The 20,443-nt window shown below is 40.9% G+C and overlaps 1 protein-coding gene across 1 annotated transcript in view; it reads right to left on the bottom strand.

Moving 5' to 3' along the window:
* The window catches only part of SCN10A (sodium voltage-gated channel alpha subunit 10), a 93,426-nt gene that overhangs the window by 48,947 nt on the left and 24,036 nt on the right, over positions 1-20,443 (bottom strand). Inside the window, exons 6-10 of the mRNA XM_073811071.1 lie at positions 20,036-20,116; positions 7,492-7,620; positions 6,811-6,902; positions 4,405-4,626; positions 3,939-4,002 (exon numbers count right to left, since the gene is read on the bottom strand). Coding sequence (XP_073667172.1) covers positions 3,939-4,002; positions 4,405-4,626; positions 6,811-6,902; positions 7,492-7,620; positions 20,036-20,116 — 588 coding nt within the window. The remainder of the gene's footprint in view (positions 1-3,938; positions 4,003-4,404; positions 4,627-6,810; positions 6,903-7,491; positions 7,621-20,035; positions 20,117-20,443) is intronic.

The following is a 20,443-nucleotide window of genomic DNA, read 5'->3' as shown; positions in this document are numbered from 1 at the left end:
TAGAACCACCATATGAGCCAGCAATCCCACTACTGGGCATATACCCTGAGAAAACCATAATTCAAAAAGAGTCATGTACCAAAATGTCCATTGCAGCTCTACTTACAATAGCCAGGACATGGAAGCCACCTAAGTGTCCATCATCAGATGAATGGATAAAGATGTGGCACATATATACAATGGAATATTACTCAGCCATAAAAAGAAACGAAATTGAGGTATTTGTAGTGAGTTGGATGGACCTAGAGTCTGTCACACAGACTGAAGTAAGTCAGAAAGAGAAAGACAAATACTGTATGCTAACACAGAAATATGGAATCTAAGGGGGAAAAAATGTCATGAGGAGCCTAGGGGTAAGATGGGAATAAAGACACAGACCTACTAGAGAATGGACTTGAGGATATGGGGAGGGGGAAGGGTAAGCTGGGACAAAGTGAGAGAGTGGCATGGACATATATACACTACCAAACGTAAAATAGATAGCTAGTGGGAAGCAGCCGCATAGCACAGGGAGATCAGCTAGGTGGTTTGTGACCACCTAGAGGGGTGGAATAGGGAGGGTGGGAGGGAGGGAGATGCAAGAGGGAAGAGATATGGGAACATACGTATATGTATAAGTGTTTCACTTTGTTATAAAGCAGAAACTAACACACCATTGTAAAGCAATTATACTCCAATAAAGATGTAAAAAAAAAAACAGATGTGGAAGCTGGGGTTCAGAGAGAAGTCAGCTGTCTAAAAGGACACAGATGCCAATGGATTTATTTAAAAGGAGAAACATAACTGTCAAGTAGTTTATGAAGGAAGGCCAAATTGAAGATGAATGCCTGGTGAGCACTGGGATGGCGAGGGCTGCACTGCCCTCTCTCTCACAGTAAGAGGGTGAGTTGGTATCACGAAGCATCTCTAAGCATTAGGCATGTGAGTGCTCCCCTGCACCCCAGTGAGATGGCCTGGTTGAGGAGACAGTAACGCCTTTTCTGTAGTTCTGGATTCTACTTCAGGATTCCTCCACCAACACCAACCCTGGGGGGTCTTCTTATTCCAGACATCCATACAAACACACATCCAGGAACCCACACAATTGATTAGGGCCTGACAACTTGATTATAACTAAATCCCAATTCTGTCTCCAACCTTGGTTGAAGATTTGCGAGTTTCCAGACTCTGTAGACCCACATATAAAGACAGTCTCTTGGTTCTGCTCTCCCAAGGAGCTAGTTAACCCATTACCTGTAGGTTTGCTAGTTAACACTAAGGGCAGCCTATTTCTATGTCTGCCATAGAACACTCTATAGCTGCTACACATCAACAGCTAACTGCTCAGAGAATTAAATGAGACCACGGTGTAAAGGCTCTTGCAAGATGCCTTCAGCATAGCAAATATTGTATGTCAAATGCAGAAATAAATTTCTTGGTGTTTTTAATCTGAAGCTACCAAAAAGATGGACTAGAATAATGTATGTGAAAGAATGCTGAAAATCATCAAGTATTTCCTGGTACTTGTTCTCCACTTTGAGACCCTGGACTTTCTCCCTGCAGTGTCACTGGTCAGTGTGAGCTTTTGCTCAGGGCTCTGGCTTCTCTGCAGCTCAGCACAGAACCCAGGTTCGGTGTTCACAGCATGCTTGTCAGGGCTCACTCTGCCCATCATCTAAGCTGGCCTCTACTTAACATCCCAGCCCTATCCACTCCTTCCCCGCCTGGCCAGGACCTATGCAGCAGGATAGCTGGTCTCTCTCAGCGTTGGAGAGGGGCCCCCATGGATGGACCCCACAGCTTTACCACAGTCAGTGCATGGGCTACTGTGGAACCATCCTCATGAGAAATGCCATAATCCAGACAGGAGGAGGACATTGACGGGTCCTTGGTTTCAATTTAAGTCAAATGCAAATAAAAACTGACATCAGAACAACCCTCTTCCTGAACTCAAGAACCAAATGCCAAGTGCATTCGTGAAGAAAGAGGCCAAGGGGTCTGTGTTGCTCAAATTCTCCTGTTAGTCCCACCCCTCAGCTCTAGCTGAGATTGTTTTCCTGGGGAGCTGATGAAGGCAGAACTCCATAAAGTTCCCACCCACCTCCACTTGTGCAATATAGGGCTGTTAGCCACTCAGGGAGGAGGTTGTGTGGGCTCGGGGTTCCAGACCCCCTCGCCATGGAGATGGGAGGGATGAGTCTTTCTGATCTGTTGCCTGATCTCTTTCTGCTCACACCTGTTCCCGTGGTCAAAGCAGCAGGCAGACATGAGGGGCCCTCTACCCCTTTGCTTTGTCTCACATTCTGTTCTGCTATCTAAAGGCTCCATCCGGGCTTCCCTGGTGGCACAGTGGTTAAGACTCTGCCTGCCAATGCAGGGGACACGGGTTTGAGCCCTGGTCTGGGAAGATCCCACATGCCGTGGAGCAACTAAGCCCGTAAGCCACAATTACTGAGCCTGCGCGTCTAGAGCCTGTGCTCCATAACAAGAGAAGCCACGACAATGAGAAGCCCACGCACCACAATGAAGAGTAGCCCCCGCTCACCGCAGCTAGAGAAAGCCTGCACACAGAAACGAAGACCCAACACAGCCAAAAATAAATAAATAAATTAAAAAAAAAAATGTAAAGGCTCCATCCAAACCATCTCTTGTTCATCAAGCCTGGAGACATCCTGTTTACCCTTCAATCTCACCTCAGTCACCACCTCTAGGAAACCTTCCCTGACATCCTCCCTGCCTCACACCATCACCTCGCTGTGTTTCCCCAGCCCAGGGAGCCTCTAGGACAGCACTTGTACTTCACAGCATAGCATCTTTATGTATATGCATCAGAGCTCACAAACTGGCAGATTGCTAGTTGAATTTGCATTGCTAAAATATTTTGTTTGGCCCACAATATGTAGACATTTTCTGAAATTGGTAGCCAATGTTTATAGTTAAGAGAGTTTACATAAAAATTGAAATTTCCTGTCTCTCTTTTAAAAACTTGGACGTTCTGGAAACAGTGGACCCACATTTCCACATGACAACCAAAAGCTGAACTGAGAAGTGGCTACCCCTTTAGATGGAGCATGAACTCTCATGATCATGGTTCCCACCCAGCCTACTCCTCACATTTGTTGTTATGTGTCTGGCCTCTGCAAGAATTTGAAACTGCAAAGTCTGATGCATGTGTTTCTTCCTCTGCTATGTGAGGATAATGAAACCCATGTGATAGAGTTGTAATTAAATGTAGAGCATTTGACATAAAACATATTTAATAAATATTTGTTCCTTCCTGGGGCAGATTGTTTGTAAAAATGACCACAATTATTCCCATCCCTGTCTCCACACCCCTTTTAATATGATGTCGCAGGTTCTCCCAGCAACAGGTGGAGTCTATTCCCCCACTCCTTGGATTTGGACTGGCCTGTGCCTTGCTTTAGTCAATAGGATGCAACAGAAGTGACATTATGCCAGTTCTAAGCCTAGGCCTCAAGAGACCTGGAACACTTCCACTCTTTCTCTTGGAATCCTGCCTCCACCAGAAGAATAAGCCTGGGCTAGTCTGATGCGGGGGGTGAGAGACCACATGGAGCAGAGACAAAACACCCCAGCTGAGGCCATCCTAGATCAGCCAGACCCCTGCTAATCCATCTACTGTCTGCAGATGCATGAATGAGCCCAGTCAATATCAGAAGAACAGTAGACTGATCTCAGCTCAATGTGCAGATCTGCAGAATCCTGAGCTAAGTAAATGGCTGGTGTTTTAGGCCACAAAATCTTGGGGTTGTTTGTTACACAGCAAGAGCTAACTCATACACCCCCTCCTCATGAGCCTGGGATGGCAGAGGCCATGACTTATTAATTTCTACATCTTCCTCAGGACTTGCAACCCAGGCTTCACCCAGAAAAAGCTGATGACAAGAAGGAGAAAGGGCTGCTGGGCATTGGTGCTATGTCATGGCTTGGGTACTCACCCTGAATCAGATCCATTGCCACACAGTAAGGGATCAGAAGTGCCTGGTTTGTTGGTGTAGAAATCTGCAAAATAAAGGAAGAATTGAAAGCCTCACATGGTTCTCAACCCTCAACTCAAGCCTTGAGTGGTGAAATCAACACCTGCTGAGTCTTCTGCCAGAGTGAGGAGAGAGCCCTTGGCCATGTGCCCTCACTGGATATGCTGAGACGCCTGGAAGGGGAAATGTCTCATCTGGGAAGAGAAAAGCTGAGCAGTGGCTTCAGCTTTGAGCTTCCTTCAGCAGAGGCAGAATGACCTGCCTCTGGATTTATAGCTCATTTCCTTGTAAAAGGAAATTTGGCAACAGAGAATGGGGGGGCCCAAAAGTAAAACACAACTCATGAGAAGCATTTCAGCAGAAAAGAGGAATCAAAATATATGTCTATACAGGTATGCAGGGGCTTCACACCCCCTGCCAACCAGACCTGGGTCCCTATGACAGAAATTCCACTCCCGTTTTTCATGAGAAGAGTAATTGGCCGTCTCGTTGACAACTGTGCAATTCTTGACACATTTGTTCTTGAGGTTGCCCTTGAAGAGCTGCAGGCCCACGAGGGCAAAGACACTCAGGCAGAAGATGGTGAGGATGGTCACGTCAGCCAGCTTCCTCACCGAGTGGATCAGGGCTCCCACGATGACCTTCAGCCCTGTGGGAAGATGACACCGATACTGTCACGTGGATGAGGTGCCACACGCAGAACACACATGTGTGCCTGGCACGCTTGCATCTTAGCCACCCTACCCTCTCACTACACACAGGTGTGAGGTATTTTACAAACTCTAGGGCAGTTCCAACCCCAGTTTCTCATCTGAACCTTGTAATAAGTCTGAGAGGCAGACAGAAATTATTGTCCCATTGTAAAGATGAAGCAACTGATATCCAGGCAATGCATTTCATTTTAAAGCTAATAAATTCTGGAGAGTAGCAATTCAATTTAAAAAGTAATTGATGAGTACCTGCCATGTTCCAGGCACTACACTAGGCGTGAGGCTACTAACTTCATTCCAGTCATTTGGTATCTGTTTTTCTGTCCTTATCTCAGTCCTGGGAGGCAGCTCAAGGCTGGGGACACACGTACCTCAGTGTGTGCGAGTGTGTGAGTGTGTGTGTGTGTGAGTGAGTGAAAGAGAAAGAGAAAGAGAGGAGGAGGAGGAGGAGGAAGAAAGGAGGGAGAAAGGGGGAGAGAGAGACATGCAAGGGAGATAGAATGAGACAGAGATGCAAAGACACAGATGTACATAACAGTGTGAAGCCATGAGGGACACTGAGAGTCACTGAGGAAGAAACAGAGAATCTGAGAAGGAGCACAGCTGGCAGCAAAGATGGGGCCCCTGCTTGTTTAAGGAAAGATGATTTGTTGCTCTGGCAAAGGAAAACACCTTCTTCGGGAAAGCAGCTCCCCAGGTAGCAGAAAGAGCTCTAACCAGGGAAGCAGACTGTGATCTAGCCTTGCATTCTCATTCTGGTCAACAAATAACCCATTGAGCACACCCCTTGCCCCTTGTGGTCCCCTCTGGGAGCCGAGCAATGGTTAAGGCACTGGCCTGTGGTGGGGCTGTCTGATGAGTGAGGGGAAACTCCATAGCATTATTGAGCAGGTGGGCACACAGAGGAACAGCCCCTCACAGAAGCCTGGGAGTCGGGGTAAGATGGGGTGGAGGGTGGGGAAGATGGGAAGGACCAGGGAGTCTCCTTGAGGAGGTCAGAGCGTGGCAGAGCCCTGAGGATGCATATGAGTTAAGTGAAGAGAGAAGGAGGGATTTCCTGACAGAGGAGCAGCATGGCCCAGGGCTGGGCAATGAGCAAAAGCTTTGAATGTCTGTGGAACCACAGGCAGATTCTGGAATGTGGTGTGAGGTGGGTACAGGAGAGAGATGAGGCAGGGAGAGGAGGAGGGTCAGGACAGGCCAGGTCTTGTAGACAAGGCTCAGGGTCTTCCTGGCTGGGAGTAGGTGAGAGAGGTACCAAGCAGCAGAACTGACTACTTATTGCTCTGATTTTCTTCATGAAGAAGCTTGTCCAGTGCAAGTTGGCAAAGACTTTTCAGTCGTTCCCTGCAGAACCAGTCACAGAACCGTGGAAAGGGACTTCTACTCTAGCGTGAGTATTTCTATTTCCCAGATGAGGGCATGGGTTCTCAGGGGTGAGGGAGGGTAGATAACCCATCAGGCCACAAGGGAGAAGCATTGAGTCCCATCTCAGGGCTGTTACCTGGTCTCTGGCCTCACTATCCCCTCCATCAACTCAGTGGAAGATGAGGAGTATCACTGGGCTACTTATTGGAGGCCTGGTAAGATGAGCCCTGGTATACTATTTTTGTTTCTGAATTGCCTGTAATCAAGAATTGTCTAATTATTTTCTCTTCTGTGGGTCCAAAGACAGGGCTGAGGCCCAAATTTTCAGATCCATGGAAACGGGGAAGATACTCACCAGAGCCTAGGACTGCCTTTTTCCTTCTTCACTGTTTCCAAGTTTACATTTTGGTTTAAAGTATAAATGAGAATCTGACTGGAGGCTTGCCTGAGCCCCACAATGAGAACATAAAACGAAGACTTGACCTTTTTGTTCTTTACGGACACCATGGGGTACTGTGGACAGAGTGTTGGCTGAGAATCAGGACATGAGGTTTCCAGGTCACAAATGCCTCTAGTGATGAGGATTTGGGATTGTGTTTTCTACTCTCTGGGCCTCAGTTTCTTTGTCTCTTAAATGGGGACAGTAGTCCATGTCCCAGAAATTTATAGGGCTCTTGTGAAAATCAAAGTGGGACATTAGGCTGTGGAAACAAACGTAAGCTCTATGAGTAAATGTACTGGTTAAAGCGGCTCACCTGGGATCACAGACACTGTTTTTAAAGCTCTAAGGACTCTGAAAGTCCGCAGGCCTGAGATCCCTCGGAGATCTATGGCTTCACCAACATACCTGTAGGACCAGAAGTCAGTCAGCATCTCTGCAAGAAGAGGTACTTGGGAATTCAGGCAGCATAAATAAGGACAATTTTGGGTAACACCAGCCTAGGAAGGACCCAGAACAGACACTGAGAACCTACTAGCACTTCCACTTATAGACTGACATGAACACTGATTTAATTAAGGCAATATTTTCCAGAATGGCCCCTTTGAGAAGATGTATTGTGATCTAGAAGGCTCCGTGTGCTACATGTGTGGATGGATATTCAAGCATGTGGGTGTGGCCAACCCGTCTTCTCAGGCACTGGTTCTCAGGTAAAGACCTTCATATCTGGTAGGTACAAGGCTGAGCCTTGTCTGATCCACTTTGACAGGCCAGTTATCAGCTCAGATCTGAGGTCTCCAACTTCTCCCTGAGTGTATGGGACTAACCCTAGAAAATGACTCCCAAAGCAACAGTCTTTGGCAAAGAAACCCTAGGCCACACAGTCCCGAAAGAGGAAGCTGGACAGAGATAAGGAAACATCCCCAGAGTGGCAGCCTGGACACACCTACAAGCCCTACACAGATGCACATACAAGTCAGTGTGGAGAAATACTCACGCCAGGGTGATGACACTAAAATCCAGCCAGTTCCAAGGATCTCGCAGGTAAGTGAACTCATTTAGACAAAATCCTCTTGCCAGTATCTTTATCAAGGCTTCAAAGGTATAAATGACAGTGAAGACATATCTGGGAGGGAAGGTGGAAAGGGAGTATTAACTGTGCCTTGGAGAGAGCTCAGAGGGACAGTGGCTGTGATTGTTCCAAAGGAGAACGTGCAAAGATCATCGCCAAGGTGGGGAAGGGGAAGAAGGGAAGGTAGGGAGATGAGACGCAGACGGAGGAACTCAGAGGAGTCACACATATGGGTGGGGTGGGATGATCGGCAGCCTCTGCTGCTCTGAAGGTAGGCAGAGGGCGATGGCAGCTGAGAACCTCTGGCACCATGAGGTTCAGAACAAAGTTCCTCCTGTTCCATGAGGCTCCCCGAGGATTTCTGCCCCGAGGGAAGCTGGCAACTCCTCTCTCAACTTGTTGATGGCTGAAAATATGGAAGAGGGAGGAGGCCCAACTACATCCCTCCTCTCCAAACTTCTCTACTTCTGACTCTTTTCTTCTCATACCGTGCCTGGTCTGCCAGCATTTCTGGCCTCAGGGATCCCGGTCTGTTTACTGTCTAAGGCAGTAAACAACTAGGTGTCATGGAAGAAAAAAGCATCTGAGTTCACACACATTTTCTCAGGAGGATGGTTCCTGTTAGAGGAAGTCATCTCAAAACAGCCACTCTGCTGGGCACTTTGTGGGTTTGGATTTGAAGAGATGGATCTGAAGCTTAGGTTGAGAGTAGGGTAGTGTTTCTCAAGTGTTCAAAATCCCTCCATCACCAACAGCAGTGGTTCTCAGACTCTAGCACGCATCTGACCCCCTGGAGAGCTTGTTCAAGCATCTGATTTCTGGGCTGCACGTCCAGAGTTTCTGACTCGGTAAGTCTGGGGTAGGGCCCAAGAATTTGCATTTCTCACACGTTCCCAGCAGAGCCTAATGCTGATGGCCTGAGGAACTACACTTTTAGAACCACCGACCAAAGGGATTCAGATGCATGCATAAATCACACTTAATTTTGGATACATTACATTTTAAAAGTTATAAAATTCTAAATGTAAGCCCTGGTATGAAAAATGAAAAGACTTTTGATTAAATATGGCAGATTGAAGACATGTATTTACCTCCAACCTTTTGGAAATCCTTCTTAAATGATAGTAAAAAGAATTTTTTAAAAAGCATAAATTCACTAGGGCAATGATAATGGAGAACATAACAGCACTCTGGAAATTAGAGTGAAGACGGATGAGTGGTAACTGACAGAGCAGACCCTAGAAAGCTGAAACCTTAGCTGGAAGTAGGGAGTTCCCAGAAGCAAGCCAACCCACATGGCAGAGCTCCTTAGGACTTAGGAATGCTAAATACCTCTGAAAGTGGGGCCTGGGGAGACAGTGGCAAGAGGGTCTGAAAGGGCAGTTTGAAAATCTTTACAAGAAGCAGTTGGGCTTTCTAAATCCCCCTCCTCACCAACCATTCAGGGAGGAACTGCCTCCTCTGATCTGGAAATAGACTGGATTGAACAAGAGGGAGAGAGTTGCATCCTGAAACAGGGGTATAAAGGAAAAATTTACATATGTACTAAAAGGCAGACAACCTTCCCACCCACCCACTTCTTCCCCTCAGTAAGTTCCTAGAAGCCTGTCAGTCAGGTTAACAGCTCAAGAAGTTGCTGCACTTTTAATATGGACAGCCAGCCAATGATCATCAGGAATCTGAAGCCTACTTCTAACACCAAAGACTAAAAGAACTAAACAGGAAAGAAAGAAAAAGAAAAAAAGACAATGCAGATAGAAGAAGAGTCAGGAAAAAACCCTTATCATTAATATTTTTGGAGAGTTAAGAGATGAGAAGATACTGGATACATATAGAAGGCTATAACAAGAATATTCAAAGAACAAAAGAGAACTTTTGAAAACAAAAATATGATAGCAAAAGTAAAACATTAATAGAAGGGCTAGAAATAAAGTTGAGGAAATCTCACAGAAAGTGGAACAAAAAGAAATAAATAAGAGGTGATTAAAAATATGAAAATTCGAGAATTAGACTAATAGGTACAATGTCTGATTAATAGGAGACCTAGGGATTTCCCTGGTGGCCCAGTGGTTAAGACTCCACTCTCAATGCATGGGGCGCAGGTTCGATCCCTGGTCAGGGGACTAAGATATCACATGCTGTGCAGTGGCAAAAAAAAAATAGGAGATCTAGAAAGAAACAGAGAAGGAAATAGACAGGAGAAAATTACCAAAGAAATAATATAAGAAAATTTCCCTAAACTGAAGGATCAAAATATTCAGCTAAAATACCCATGAGTGTTCAGGAAAATGAATGAAAAAGGTTCATATCAAGGCACAACATCACAAAATTTGAGAACACTGTGCACAAAGAGAAGAGCCTAACTTTTTCTGAAGGAGTGAAAATCACAGGTCACATACAAAAGATTGAGAATCAAAATACCATCAGATTTCTTAATAGCAAAATTGGAGGTTATAAGACAGTGGAACAATGTCTTCAAAATTGTGAGGAAAGTAATTTCTAATTTATAGCTGCTTCCCCAGCTAAACTGTTTAGATGAGGCTAGTATAAAGATATGCCAAGTCTCAGAAAATTTATTTCCCACCTACCCATCTAAGAAAGTTACCAGAGGATATGCTCCACCAAAACAAGGAAGTAAACAATAACGAGGAAGATATGGGATGCAGGGGAGTGACAAATGGAATCCAAAAGAGGATGGAGAAGGAAAAATCTCTGGAAAAGAGCTGTACATCAGGCCTAGGGAACATCTAGACCAGATTGAGGCAGGAGTTGAGGGACTCTAAGAAGGATTTCCCCAAGAAAAATGGAAACTGATGGATAATCTGATACGTTCAAGTAAATTTAAGCAATAATTAAACCTCTGGAGAAGAGTTTAGTGATAAAATACAGAAATTAGTGATAAATATACAGAAAACTGAGCAAATGAAGAAATTAAATCCTTATTAACTCTAGAGAAAGCAAAAACATTGTGCAAAAAGGAAATGTAACCAAAGTATACTGCATGATACAGCTGTGAACAGTATTTGCTTAGCAATACTATTATATAATCATATATGTAGTCAGACAATGTACATATTGTCTGATTATCTAACCAAAAATTATGATATAACTATATTGGGAAGAGGAGTGTGACAGAAAATGAGTGTTTGTATGTGGACCTAATCCCCTTTTCTTTCCATAACAGAAAGCTGATAGATAATATCTAATGTGGAAAAAATTTTTTAAATAGTAGTCTGAGGGCTTCCCTGGTGGCGCAGTGGTTGAAAGTCCGCCTGCCGATGCAGGGGACGCGGGTTCGTGCCCCGGTCCAGGAAGATCCCACATGCCGCGGAGCGGCTGGGCCCATGAGCCATGGCCGCTGAGCCTGCGCGTCTGGAGCCTGTGCTCCGCAGCGGGAGAGGCCACAACAGTGAGAGGCCCGCGTACCGGAAAAAAAAAAAAAAAAAAAAAATAGTAGTCTGAGTATATCTTTAGAGCTAGAGAGGTATCAGAAGAAAGCAGTAAACAAATGGTGAGAGTGGTTGCTTCTGGAAATATGGGATTGGGGTGAGGAGATGAGAAACATGAAATTGCTGTTTTTGTTATAATCTTTATGGAGCTATGTGACCTTTTAAACCATGGATCTGTATATCTTAAATAAAAGTAAAAATTAAATTTAAAAGTGCATAGCAGTAATGTTTCTTTCCTATCTGTGAGAGGAGAAATAGTGTTTGAAATCATTCACAAAGAAATCTATATCTGCCTGGGTAGCAACCTGAGCTGTCAGCTGCCATAGCTTGTTGGGTTTCCCCCCACTCTTTATGTTTTCTAAATTAGAAAATCTTAACTCAGAATTATAGGTTGTTGGGAAGCTTTGACAGATATTTTGGCCTTTCAGGTCAAATGCAGATCCAGAAATTATGGAGAGAGTTCTCTCCAAAGGCTATTTTCAGTGTTTCACCAGAGGACAAGTGTCCCAGCTTAGTGCCACTGAAAGCTAGAAGGTTAAAGTTCTCGGCTTGGGAGACAGCAGCTGATGGAGTCACATCCTCTCTCTGGTGACATTTGGCTCACAAGGTATTTCTGCATGTTCAGTTGTAGCATTTGGATGTGATTTTTAATATGCAAAGACATATCTTAAGTGTTTTTCCTGATGAATGAAGACAAGCATTGGTACTGGGGAAAAGTCAAACTCTCAGCCACTGAGCCATTTGCACCAATGTTAAGTTTTAAGAAGTCATGATGTCTAATCATTTAAAAATTCTGATATTTAGACCCTGAAGTCAAAGATCCAGACTATTCAAAATCCTAAATGTACTCCTGAGACATGCCATGTGTATTCACAGAAATAGTCATTTTAAAAGATTTAATATCTTGCTGGAAAACACTGCAAACCTTTTCTTGCTTGCCAGCCAGAGCAATTCAGTGTAGAAAAGCATCCTGTACTCACTTGTTTCAGCCCTGTAGGCTGAAGAAACATATACTAAGTGGTCACAATCAGTTTGTGATCACAACTTCCATGATGTCCCTCAACAGCGAATCAGGGCCTGGAAGTATGCTATGGACCCTCGCTATTTTCACAAATAATGTACATACCACATTGGAAGCAACATCTTCCATTGGTATAGCGATGCCCTTCCTTGCTGACCATCTAGCTGGAGCTTCCTCAATATCAATTCAGCTATCTTTTCTTTTCTTTTTTTGCGGTACGCGGGCCTCTCACTGTTGTGGCCTCTCCCGCTGCGGAGCACAGGCTCTGGACACGCAGGCTCAGCGGCCATGGCTCACGGGCCTAGCCGCTCCGCGGCATGTGGTATCTTCCCGGACCGGGGCACGAACCCGTGTCCCCTGCATCGGCAGGCAGACTCTCAACCACTGCGCCACCAGGGAAGCCCTATCTTTTCTTTTTAATTGTAGTAAAATACATATAAAATTTACCCACTTTTAAGTATACAATTCAGTGGCAATAAGTGCATTCACAAAATTGTGCAACCATAACCACTAACCATCTCCAGAACTTTTTCATCATCCCAAACAGAAACTCTGTACTCATTAAACAACTACTCCCCATTCCTCCCTCCCCTGCTCCCTGGCAACCTCTGTTCTACTTTCTGTCTCCATAAATTTGCCTATTCTAGGTACCTCACATAAGTGGAATCATACAATATTAGTCCTTTTTGTGTCTGACTAACTTTACTTAGCATAATATTTTAAAGGTTCATACATGTTGTGGCATATATCAGAATCTCATTCATTTTTCAAGCTGAATATTCTGTTGTATGCACCTACCACATTTTGTTTATCCATTTATCTGTTGATGGACATTTATCCATTTATCTGTTGATGGGACATTTGGAAACAACCTTTTGACTACAGTGAATAATACTGCTATGAACATTGGTGTAGAAGCTAACATCCCTTTTTAACTCTGTTTCATAGTTTACAAACTAATCTTTAATTAAACCAGAAATCTCATCTTTTAAAATCAGCTTCATGATAAATAGGACAAAAAGTCATTGATCACTTCTCTCTCACATATATGGTGAAACTGTACTGACAACTGATTTATTCACAATTTTATTCAACTATAAAGTACAATGTCTGCTTGTTTACATACATAAGAGTCATTGATTTTTAAATGTCAGTCACATTATAAGAAATCCAATATTTCTGATGAAGGAATTCTATCGATTATTTCTCGCTTTTTTTCCAACTACAATATTTGCCATTGATTTTGAAGCTGGTTTCATATCGTACTGGCAAGGGTATAATTTTGCTTGTTTTTGCTATGAGGGCAAATGATGACTCTATAGTTTTCATGTCTTTCAACTTTTAACATCAAATTTTGACAATTTTGTACTGGAAATCCTTATTTTATATTTGTACTAGAGACAGTCAGTTGGTTTAAAAGTGAGGTTGATAAACTTTATTAGAAAATAATATGGAAGTTTTGGTAGCTTTCTATTATTACTTGATAAAATGTTGAGATAATAACTTAGGTACTAGAACAAAAGGCTCATTGATCCAATAAAATTTAATTATCATTATTCATTGTCATGCTCCCTGTTTTTTTATTTATTTTTTATCAGCTTTTGTGAGATTATCCACATCCATTGTCCACTTGTCTCATGACATACAGATTCAAGCTTTATGTCTGTGACAGAGTCCATTCATTACTTATAGGATTTATTTTTCTATTTTCATCACTATTGTTATATTTCTGCAAACCACTTTTGAAATGATGGTTCATTTTCTGAATTGTAATATTATGTAGTGGTAAAGATGAGAAATGCAAGTTTAACAAATGTAAATGTAATGTCATAGGACAATAAAATACATTAGTTAAGATAAAGTGCCCATGATTAATTCCATGTTAACCAGTATGAACTGTCAGTCCTTGAAGTTCATACGCTGCTCTAAAGAACACAAAAAGTCAGAAATTCTATGTAAATTACAAATAATCTTACATTTCAGACTTTTAACTTATCTGTGCATAAAATGATTGCATTGCTTTTTCTTCTGAATCTGTCACATTTTTTAGAGGCTACTGAGAGCCTTCTAGTGACCAGTAGAGATCCTTCTATTACTTATTGAGAAACGCTGCAGGGGATAGAGAGCTGAATTACTCTGCAGAACAGAGTGAGAATTTGGAGTTCTCAGGGACAAGAGAGAAAGAAGACAGTGAGGCAGAGAGATGGAAAAGCAACCCAAAGGGACAGCTTATGAGAGAAGATTATAAGTCAGCCTCATTCACCAAGATAGGTCAAATGAAGTGCTGGCAAACTGAATCTAGCATTGATTAAGCTAGAACCATTAAAAGAGATTAGCAAATTTATTAATGTAAACTACTATATTAACAGATAAAAGACTATTTGATAATCTTAATAAATATAGAAATATTGATAGAAACCAACACTCATTCAAAATGAAACTCTTAAACCAGAAGTGAAAAGAAATTCCCATAACTTGATAAGGAGTAATTATGAGAATCCCATAGTTATCATGATAATAGTGAAATACTACATGCATATTATTTAGAATCAAGAACAAAAGAAATACGCTCACTATTATAGCTTCAATTCAGCATTGTGATGAAAGTCCTGGCCAGTTCAATAAAACAGGAAAAATAAACAAGTGGTATAAGAATCATAAAGGAAGAAACAAGTTCATCATTATTTGCAGATGATATACTTGTTCAAATAGGAATTGTTAAAAGAGTTCTGCAAGGTTGCTGAATGCAAAACCAATGTACAGAAATTTAATAACATTAATTTATTTTATCAATAAAAATAAATATTCAAAAGGGCAAGCAAAATGATATATAATGTACCTAGAGATAGGATATGTAAGAACTTTATAGAAGATGTCAAATGTTATGGAGGAATATAAAAGAAGGCATATATATATTAGGAGATACAATTATATATGTCATTGTGGCAGTTCTTCCTGTGGTAATAAATAAATTCAGTGCATTTACAATCAAAGTTTCAACAGAGTTGTAAGACAAGAACTTGAAAATCTGACCCTTAAATTGATATGGAAAAGTAAAGAAACAGGAAGAACCAAGATAATTTTAAAGAAGACAAATAAGGAGGGGTGCTATGATCAACCAGGTCAAATCTTATTATAAAGCTTTTAGATTTTATGGTGTTGACTCAGGAGTGACAAATAGCTTACTAGGAAAACAGACTTGAGTATGCATGAGAATCTGGTGCATGACAGAGGTAGTAGAAGGAATCACTAGAGAAATGATAATCTACTAAAATTGGTGTTGGAATAATCTTTATGGAAAAATATGAGAAGCCTATCACATATCATACACATACACTCAAAAGTCTGGGAGGATGAATTATCTACATGTAGAAAGAAATATGACTTTTAGAAGGAAATACAGGAGAATATATTATGGAATGTTAGATATCAGTAAAATATATATGAAATGGATACATACATACATAGTGTTTTTAAAAATTTTTTTCTTCCCTAGAAATTTTATAATTTTAGTTTGGTTTTTTTTTTTCCCATCTAAGAGTTCTCTAAAAGAGGTTTTAAAAATTATCAAGTGGAAAGGTCTCTTTTTTTTTCTAATTTTGTTATTATTTTCTCATTTTATTGTAGTGTGATCAGAGAATATTTTCTTTATTATTTTACTTTTTGGATCTTGTTAAGGTTTTGTTGTTTAATATCGGTCAATTTGTATAGTTATTTTTCAGAGAATATAGTTTGAAAGATATTAATTAGATCTATCTTACTATGTTACTCCAGTTATCTGTATCTTTACATACTGTTTTATACATTTGATCTGTCATAGGGCTGAAAGAAATTAATTACACTTCCCTATCGCTACAATATTCTTGTCTACTTCTGTCTATTTTATTCTTGTCTTGTATATAATTTTTGGTTTATAAACATTGTTGCCACATTATTTGTTGCAAATATATACATTACTGTTTATGGATTATTTAGCATTACAAAGTGTCATTTTTGTCCTGTTTAATAATTCTTGGCCTAAATTCTACCTTCTCTGATGTTAAGATCATGCCTCCTGCTCTGTTTGCCTTTGCCTATATCTTTGCCCATTCTTTAATTTTGACCTTTCTGTATCACTTTGAGTGGTATATTTTTTAGTCAACGTAGAGTTCAATACTGCTTTGTTATATAACATGACTTTTTTTTTAAACAGATGAGTAAAATCCATTTATATTTATTGACATGATAGATTTATTTGATCTTTGTTTATATTACTTTGTGTTATGTTTTTTATTTATTTATTTTTGACTTCATTGGGTCTTCATTGCTGCGCGCAGGCTTTCTCTAGTTGTGGCGAGTGGGAGCTACTCTTCGTTGCGGTGCGAGGGCTTCTCATTGTGGTGGCTTCTCTTGTTGCGGAGCACGGGCTCTAGGCGAGTGGGCTTCAGTAATTGTGGCTCACGGGTTCTAGAGCGCAGGCTCAGTAGTTGTGGTGCACAAGCTTATAGTTGCTCCGTGTCATGTGGGATCTTCCCAGATGAGGGTTCGAACCTGTGTCTCCTGCATTGGCAGGCATATTCTTAACCACTGTGCCACCAGGGAAGTCCTTGTGTTATGTTTTTAATAGTTTTTAAAATATTTCATTGTCTGATATTTTTTATTTGCTTTATTTTTTTCTGTATGATTCTGAATTTAGAAGAGTTTTTATTTTAGTTCTGGTAGTTGCCTTAAAATATACATTTATAATCAAAACTATGTAATACATTGCCTTTACTATGCTATCTCTTTAAATAATATCTCTGATTGCCATTAATTCTCTTTCCTTTTCCCTCTGTTTTATCCATCATCTGAATGTATTAATAATATCTTTTTCCTGCTTACCTTTGTACTGTTAAATGTAATTATTTTTCATTCCTTGATGTATCAACTTTAAAGAGTGCTCTTTAATTTCTTGCTACTATAGAAGTGACAATAAGTGAACATCCTCTGCTCCCATGTTCTTCCCTCTTTCTAGTCCCAGTTTTTGCTATTTGTACCATGTCAACATTTTCAGGGCCTCTGGAGTTTTAGGGGGTAAAATGACTTGATCCCCATTTTTATCCCCCTCTGCAGGCACTGTCATTTAACAAGCCCTCGTCTGCTGAGTCATTTACCGTCCTCCACCCACTTTCGGTCTTCTGAGATTATTTTGACATCTTTTGTCCTCTGTGCTTTCCTTTCTACTTCTCTTTGTTCTTGTATATTTATACTGTTCTTATTCCCATGCTGTCATTTCATTGGCATTTTGAGAGGGTTGGGGTAAAACATATTCATGCTATTTTCCATATTTAACCAGAATCCCCAAATAACTCTTACTTTTGATAGAAAATGCTTTGCATTAGAAATTTAAAAGGATAGAAATTTTACATGCTATATCATCTTAGTATATATATGTGTGTGTGTGTGTGTGTGTGTGTGTGTATATATATATATATATATATAGAGAGAGAGAGAGAGAGAGAGAGAGAGATAATAAACTACAATTCTAACAGCAATTTATCTACATAGTTACTGTCTTCTGACATATTTTTCAGTATTCTGCATTTAATGCAATGGCCATTTATTTTAAATTTATTTTGTTTTGAAGCTTTTCATTATGATATGTAACAAACATAATGAAAATGCACATGAAACAAAAATTAGTTGTAAAATGAACGGGTCCAGCCGCTCTGCGATATGTGGGATCTTCCCAGACCGGGGCACGAACCTGTGTCCCCTGCATCGGCAGGCGTACTCTCAACCACTGCACCACCAGGGAAGCCCAGTTTTTTTTTTTTTTAACCTTCAAAAAGCTTGATGTCTTTGTCTTTCACAAAGAAATTTAGATCTTAATCCACCTAGAACTGATTTTTGTGTTTGGTGTAAAATTGGATGTTCAATGTAATTTTTCTGTTGGGATTCCTAATTCTTCAGCATCATTTACTGAAGACTGCCCTTTCCCTGCTGTTTTGCAGTGCCACTTTTGTCAGCAATTCAAGGTTTGTATGTGCATTGGCCTGTTTATGGGCCAACTATTCTGTTCCACTGGTCTGACTAATCTTACACCAATGGCATACTGTTTCAATCATTAGAGCTTATAGTAAATCTTGATATCCAGTAGAGCACATTATTTTCTCCTACCTTGTTTTTCTGTCTCAAAAGTGTCTTGGCTATAATTGGCTCTTTGCATTTTCATATAAATCTTAGAGTCAGTTTGTCAAGTTATATTAAAAAAAGCCTGTTGGGAGCTTTGCTGGTGGCGCAGTGGTTGAGAGTCCACCTGCCGATGCAGGGGACACGGGTTCGTGCCCCGGTCCGGGAAGATCCCACATGCCGTGGAGCGGCTGGGCCCGTGAGCCATGGCCGCTGAGCCTGCGCGTCCGGAGACTGTGCTCCGCAACGGGACAGGCCACAGCAGTGAGAGGCCCGTGTACCACACACAAAAAAAAAAAGCCTGTTGGGATTTTGATTGGAATCACGTTAAATTTATTAGTCATTTTGGGGAGCCTTACAATATTGTGACTTTGAATCTAAGAATACAATATATCTCTCCATTTTGGGGGTTTCTGTAATATTACTAAATATTTTTATAATTTTATTTTTAGGGATTTTACTCATACTTTGATAGTCTTATCTCTAGAAACTTGATATTTTTAACTGCCAGTGTAAATGGTATTCTTAAAAACTATTTTATTTTCTGTTTGTTGCTAGTATATATATACAATTGATTTATGTATATTAATTTGTACCTAGCTGCTTTTCTATACTCTTATTAATTCTAATAGTTTACCTCTAGATTACATTGGCTATTTTATGTACATAATTATATTATCCATAAATCATGGCATCTTTGGTACTTCTTATTTTTTCTTTGAATTTTATTTTTTTATACAGCAGGTTCTTATTAGTTATCTATTTTATACATATTTCTTTTCTTATTCTTATACCTTTTCTTTCTCTTCCTTGCTTTACTACACTGGCTAGGATCTCCTTTACAAAGCTGAATACAACTGATGTAACAGAGATCTTTGCTTTTTTTCCTTCTGATGTCAAAGAGAAAGCTTGCTGTGTTTCACAATTAAGTATGATGTTTACTCCTTTCTTCAAAGTGGTTACCCTTTATCAGAGTACAGCAGTTCCCTTCTACTACTTTTCTAAGAGTTTTTAATCATAAACAGATATCAAACTTTATCAAATGACTTTTCAGCATCAATTAATATGACCACTTTATTTTTCTTCTTTATTAATAGAAATAGAACATATTTTCTATTGTGGCATGTATTAATTTACAGTCAGCAAAAGACAAAAATTACAAAGTTGGAAAAAGAGAAAGGTCTACAAAGCTCCTGTTATTATACCAAAAATATGCCCTGCTTGAGCTGGGCAGGGGGCAACCGTCCCAGATGGTTTGGTGAAGAATGTTTTTGGAAAGGCCTCACAGTCTGAAACTACAGAGATTCTATCATTAACCCAGGGAGATAGAATAATCTCAGGAATTTTATGGTCACTTTGAGGTATACAGCCAACAGCTTCATTCATGGGTTATTTTCTGAATATGTTCAAGAACCATTTGTTCTTGGTTCTGCATCTCTTTCTCTTTCTGAGTAGGACTTCCCTCAACTACATTCAGGTGTGCACCTAACAGGTGGGGGGGGGAGGCAGGGGGTTCATCTGCCCTGGCCACCCCAGACCAATGAAATCAGACCCTCTGGGGCTGGACCCAGGCATTAATATTTTTTAAATCTCCCCAGGGGATTCCAATGGGCAGCCAAGGTTGAGAACCACTCATCTATAGCTCTTTGAAGCTGAATATCATATGTGTGTTTATGAAACAAAGTCCACAGAGAAGATATCTAAGCATTGCAAAGTCAGATAGGCAATAGGATTCCACATTACCCAAATGAGACCAAGCAGGATGAATAAGAGAAAAAAGTCGCCCAGTGAAGGAACAGAAGGAGAGGACAGAAAGGAAAGGCACAAGAATGACAGCAAATCTACTCACTCCATTCTCTCTGGAAGTTCGGTTTGGGTCATGCCCACACAATTGACCAAAATAGTGATGGTTATAAATAAACTGAACCACCTGAGAGGCCTGTGTTAAGGAAAAGCTGAGAGTCACCACGTTTTCCTGAGGTCACTTCTGATCACCTTGACGCTGAATTGATTAAATCCATAACTCTTTAGCTAGGATCAACTTTATGTTCTTGTCACATAATAACAGCTGACACTGAGTGCCTACCCTCGGCTGAATACTTCGTCCACATTATTTCTAATACAACTAACCTACAGGTGGATATTATTACCTACACTTTGGAGCTAAGCAAACAGGCTGACAAAGCTTAAATATTTTTCCAAGGTCATATAGCTAGTCAACCATGGCGCTGAGATGTGGACTCAGATTGTCTGAAAA

This window comes from Tursiops truncatus, chromosome 10 (assembly GCF_011762595.2).
Source record: "Tursiops truncatus isolate mTurTru1 chromosome 10, mTurTru1.mat.Y, whole genome shotgun sequence".
NCBI classification, from domain to species: Eukaryota; Metazoa; Chordata; class Mammalia; order Artiodactyla; family Delphinidae; genus Tursiops; species Tursiops truncatus.
Note: the sequence above shows the minus strand (reverse complement) of the source record. Positions and strands in the feature narration are given on the sequence as shown.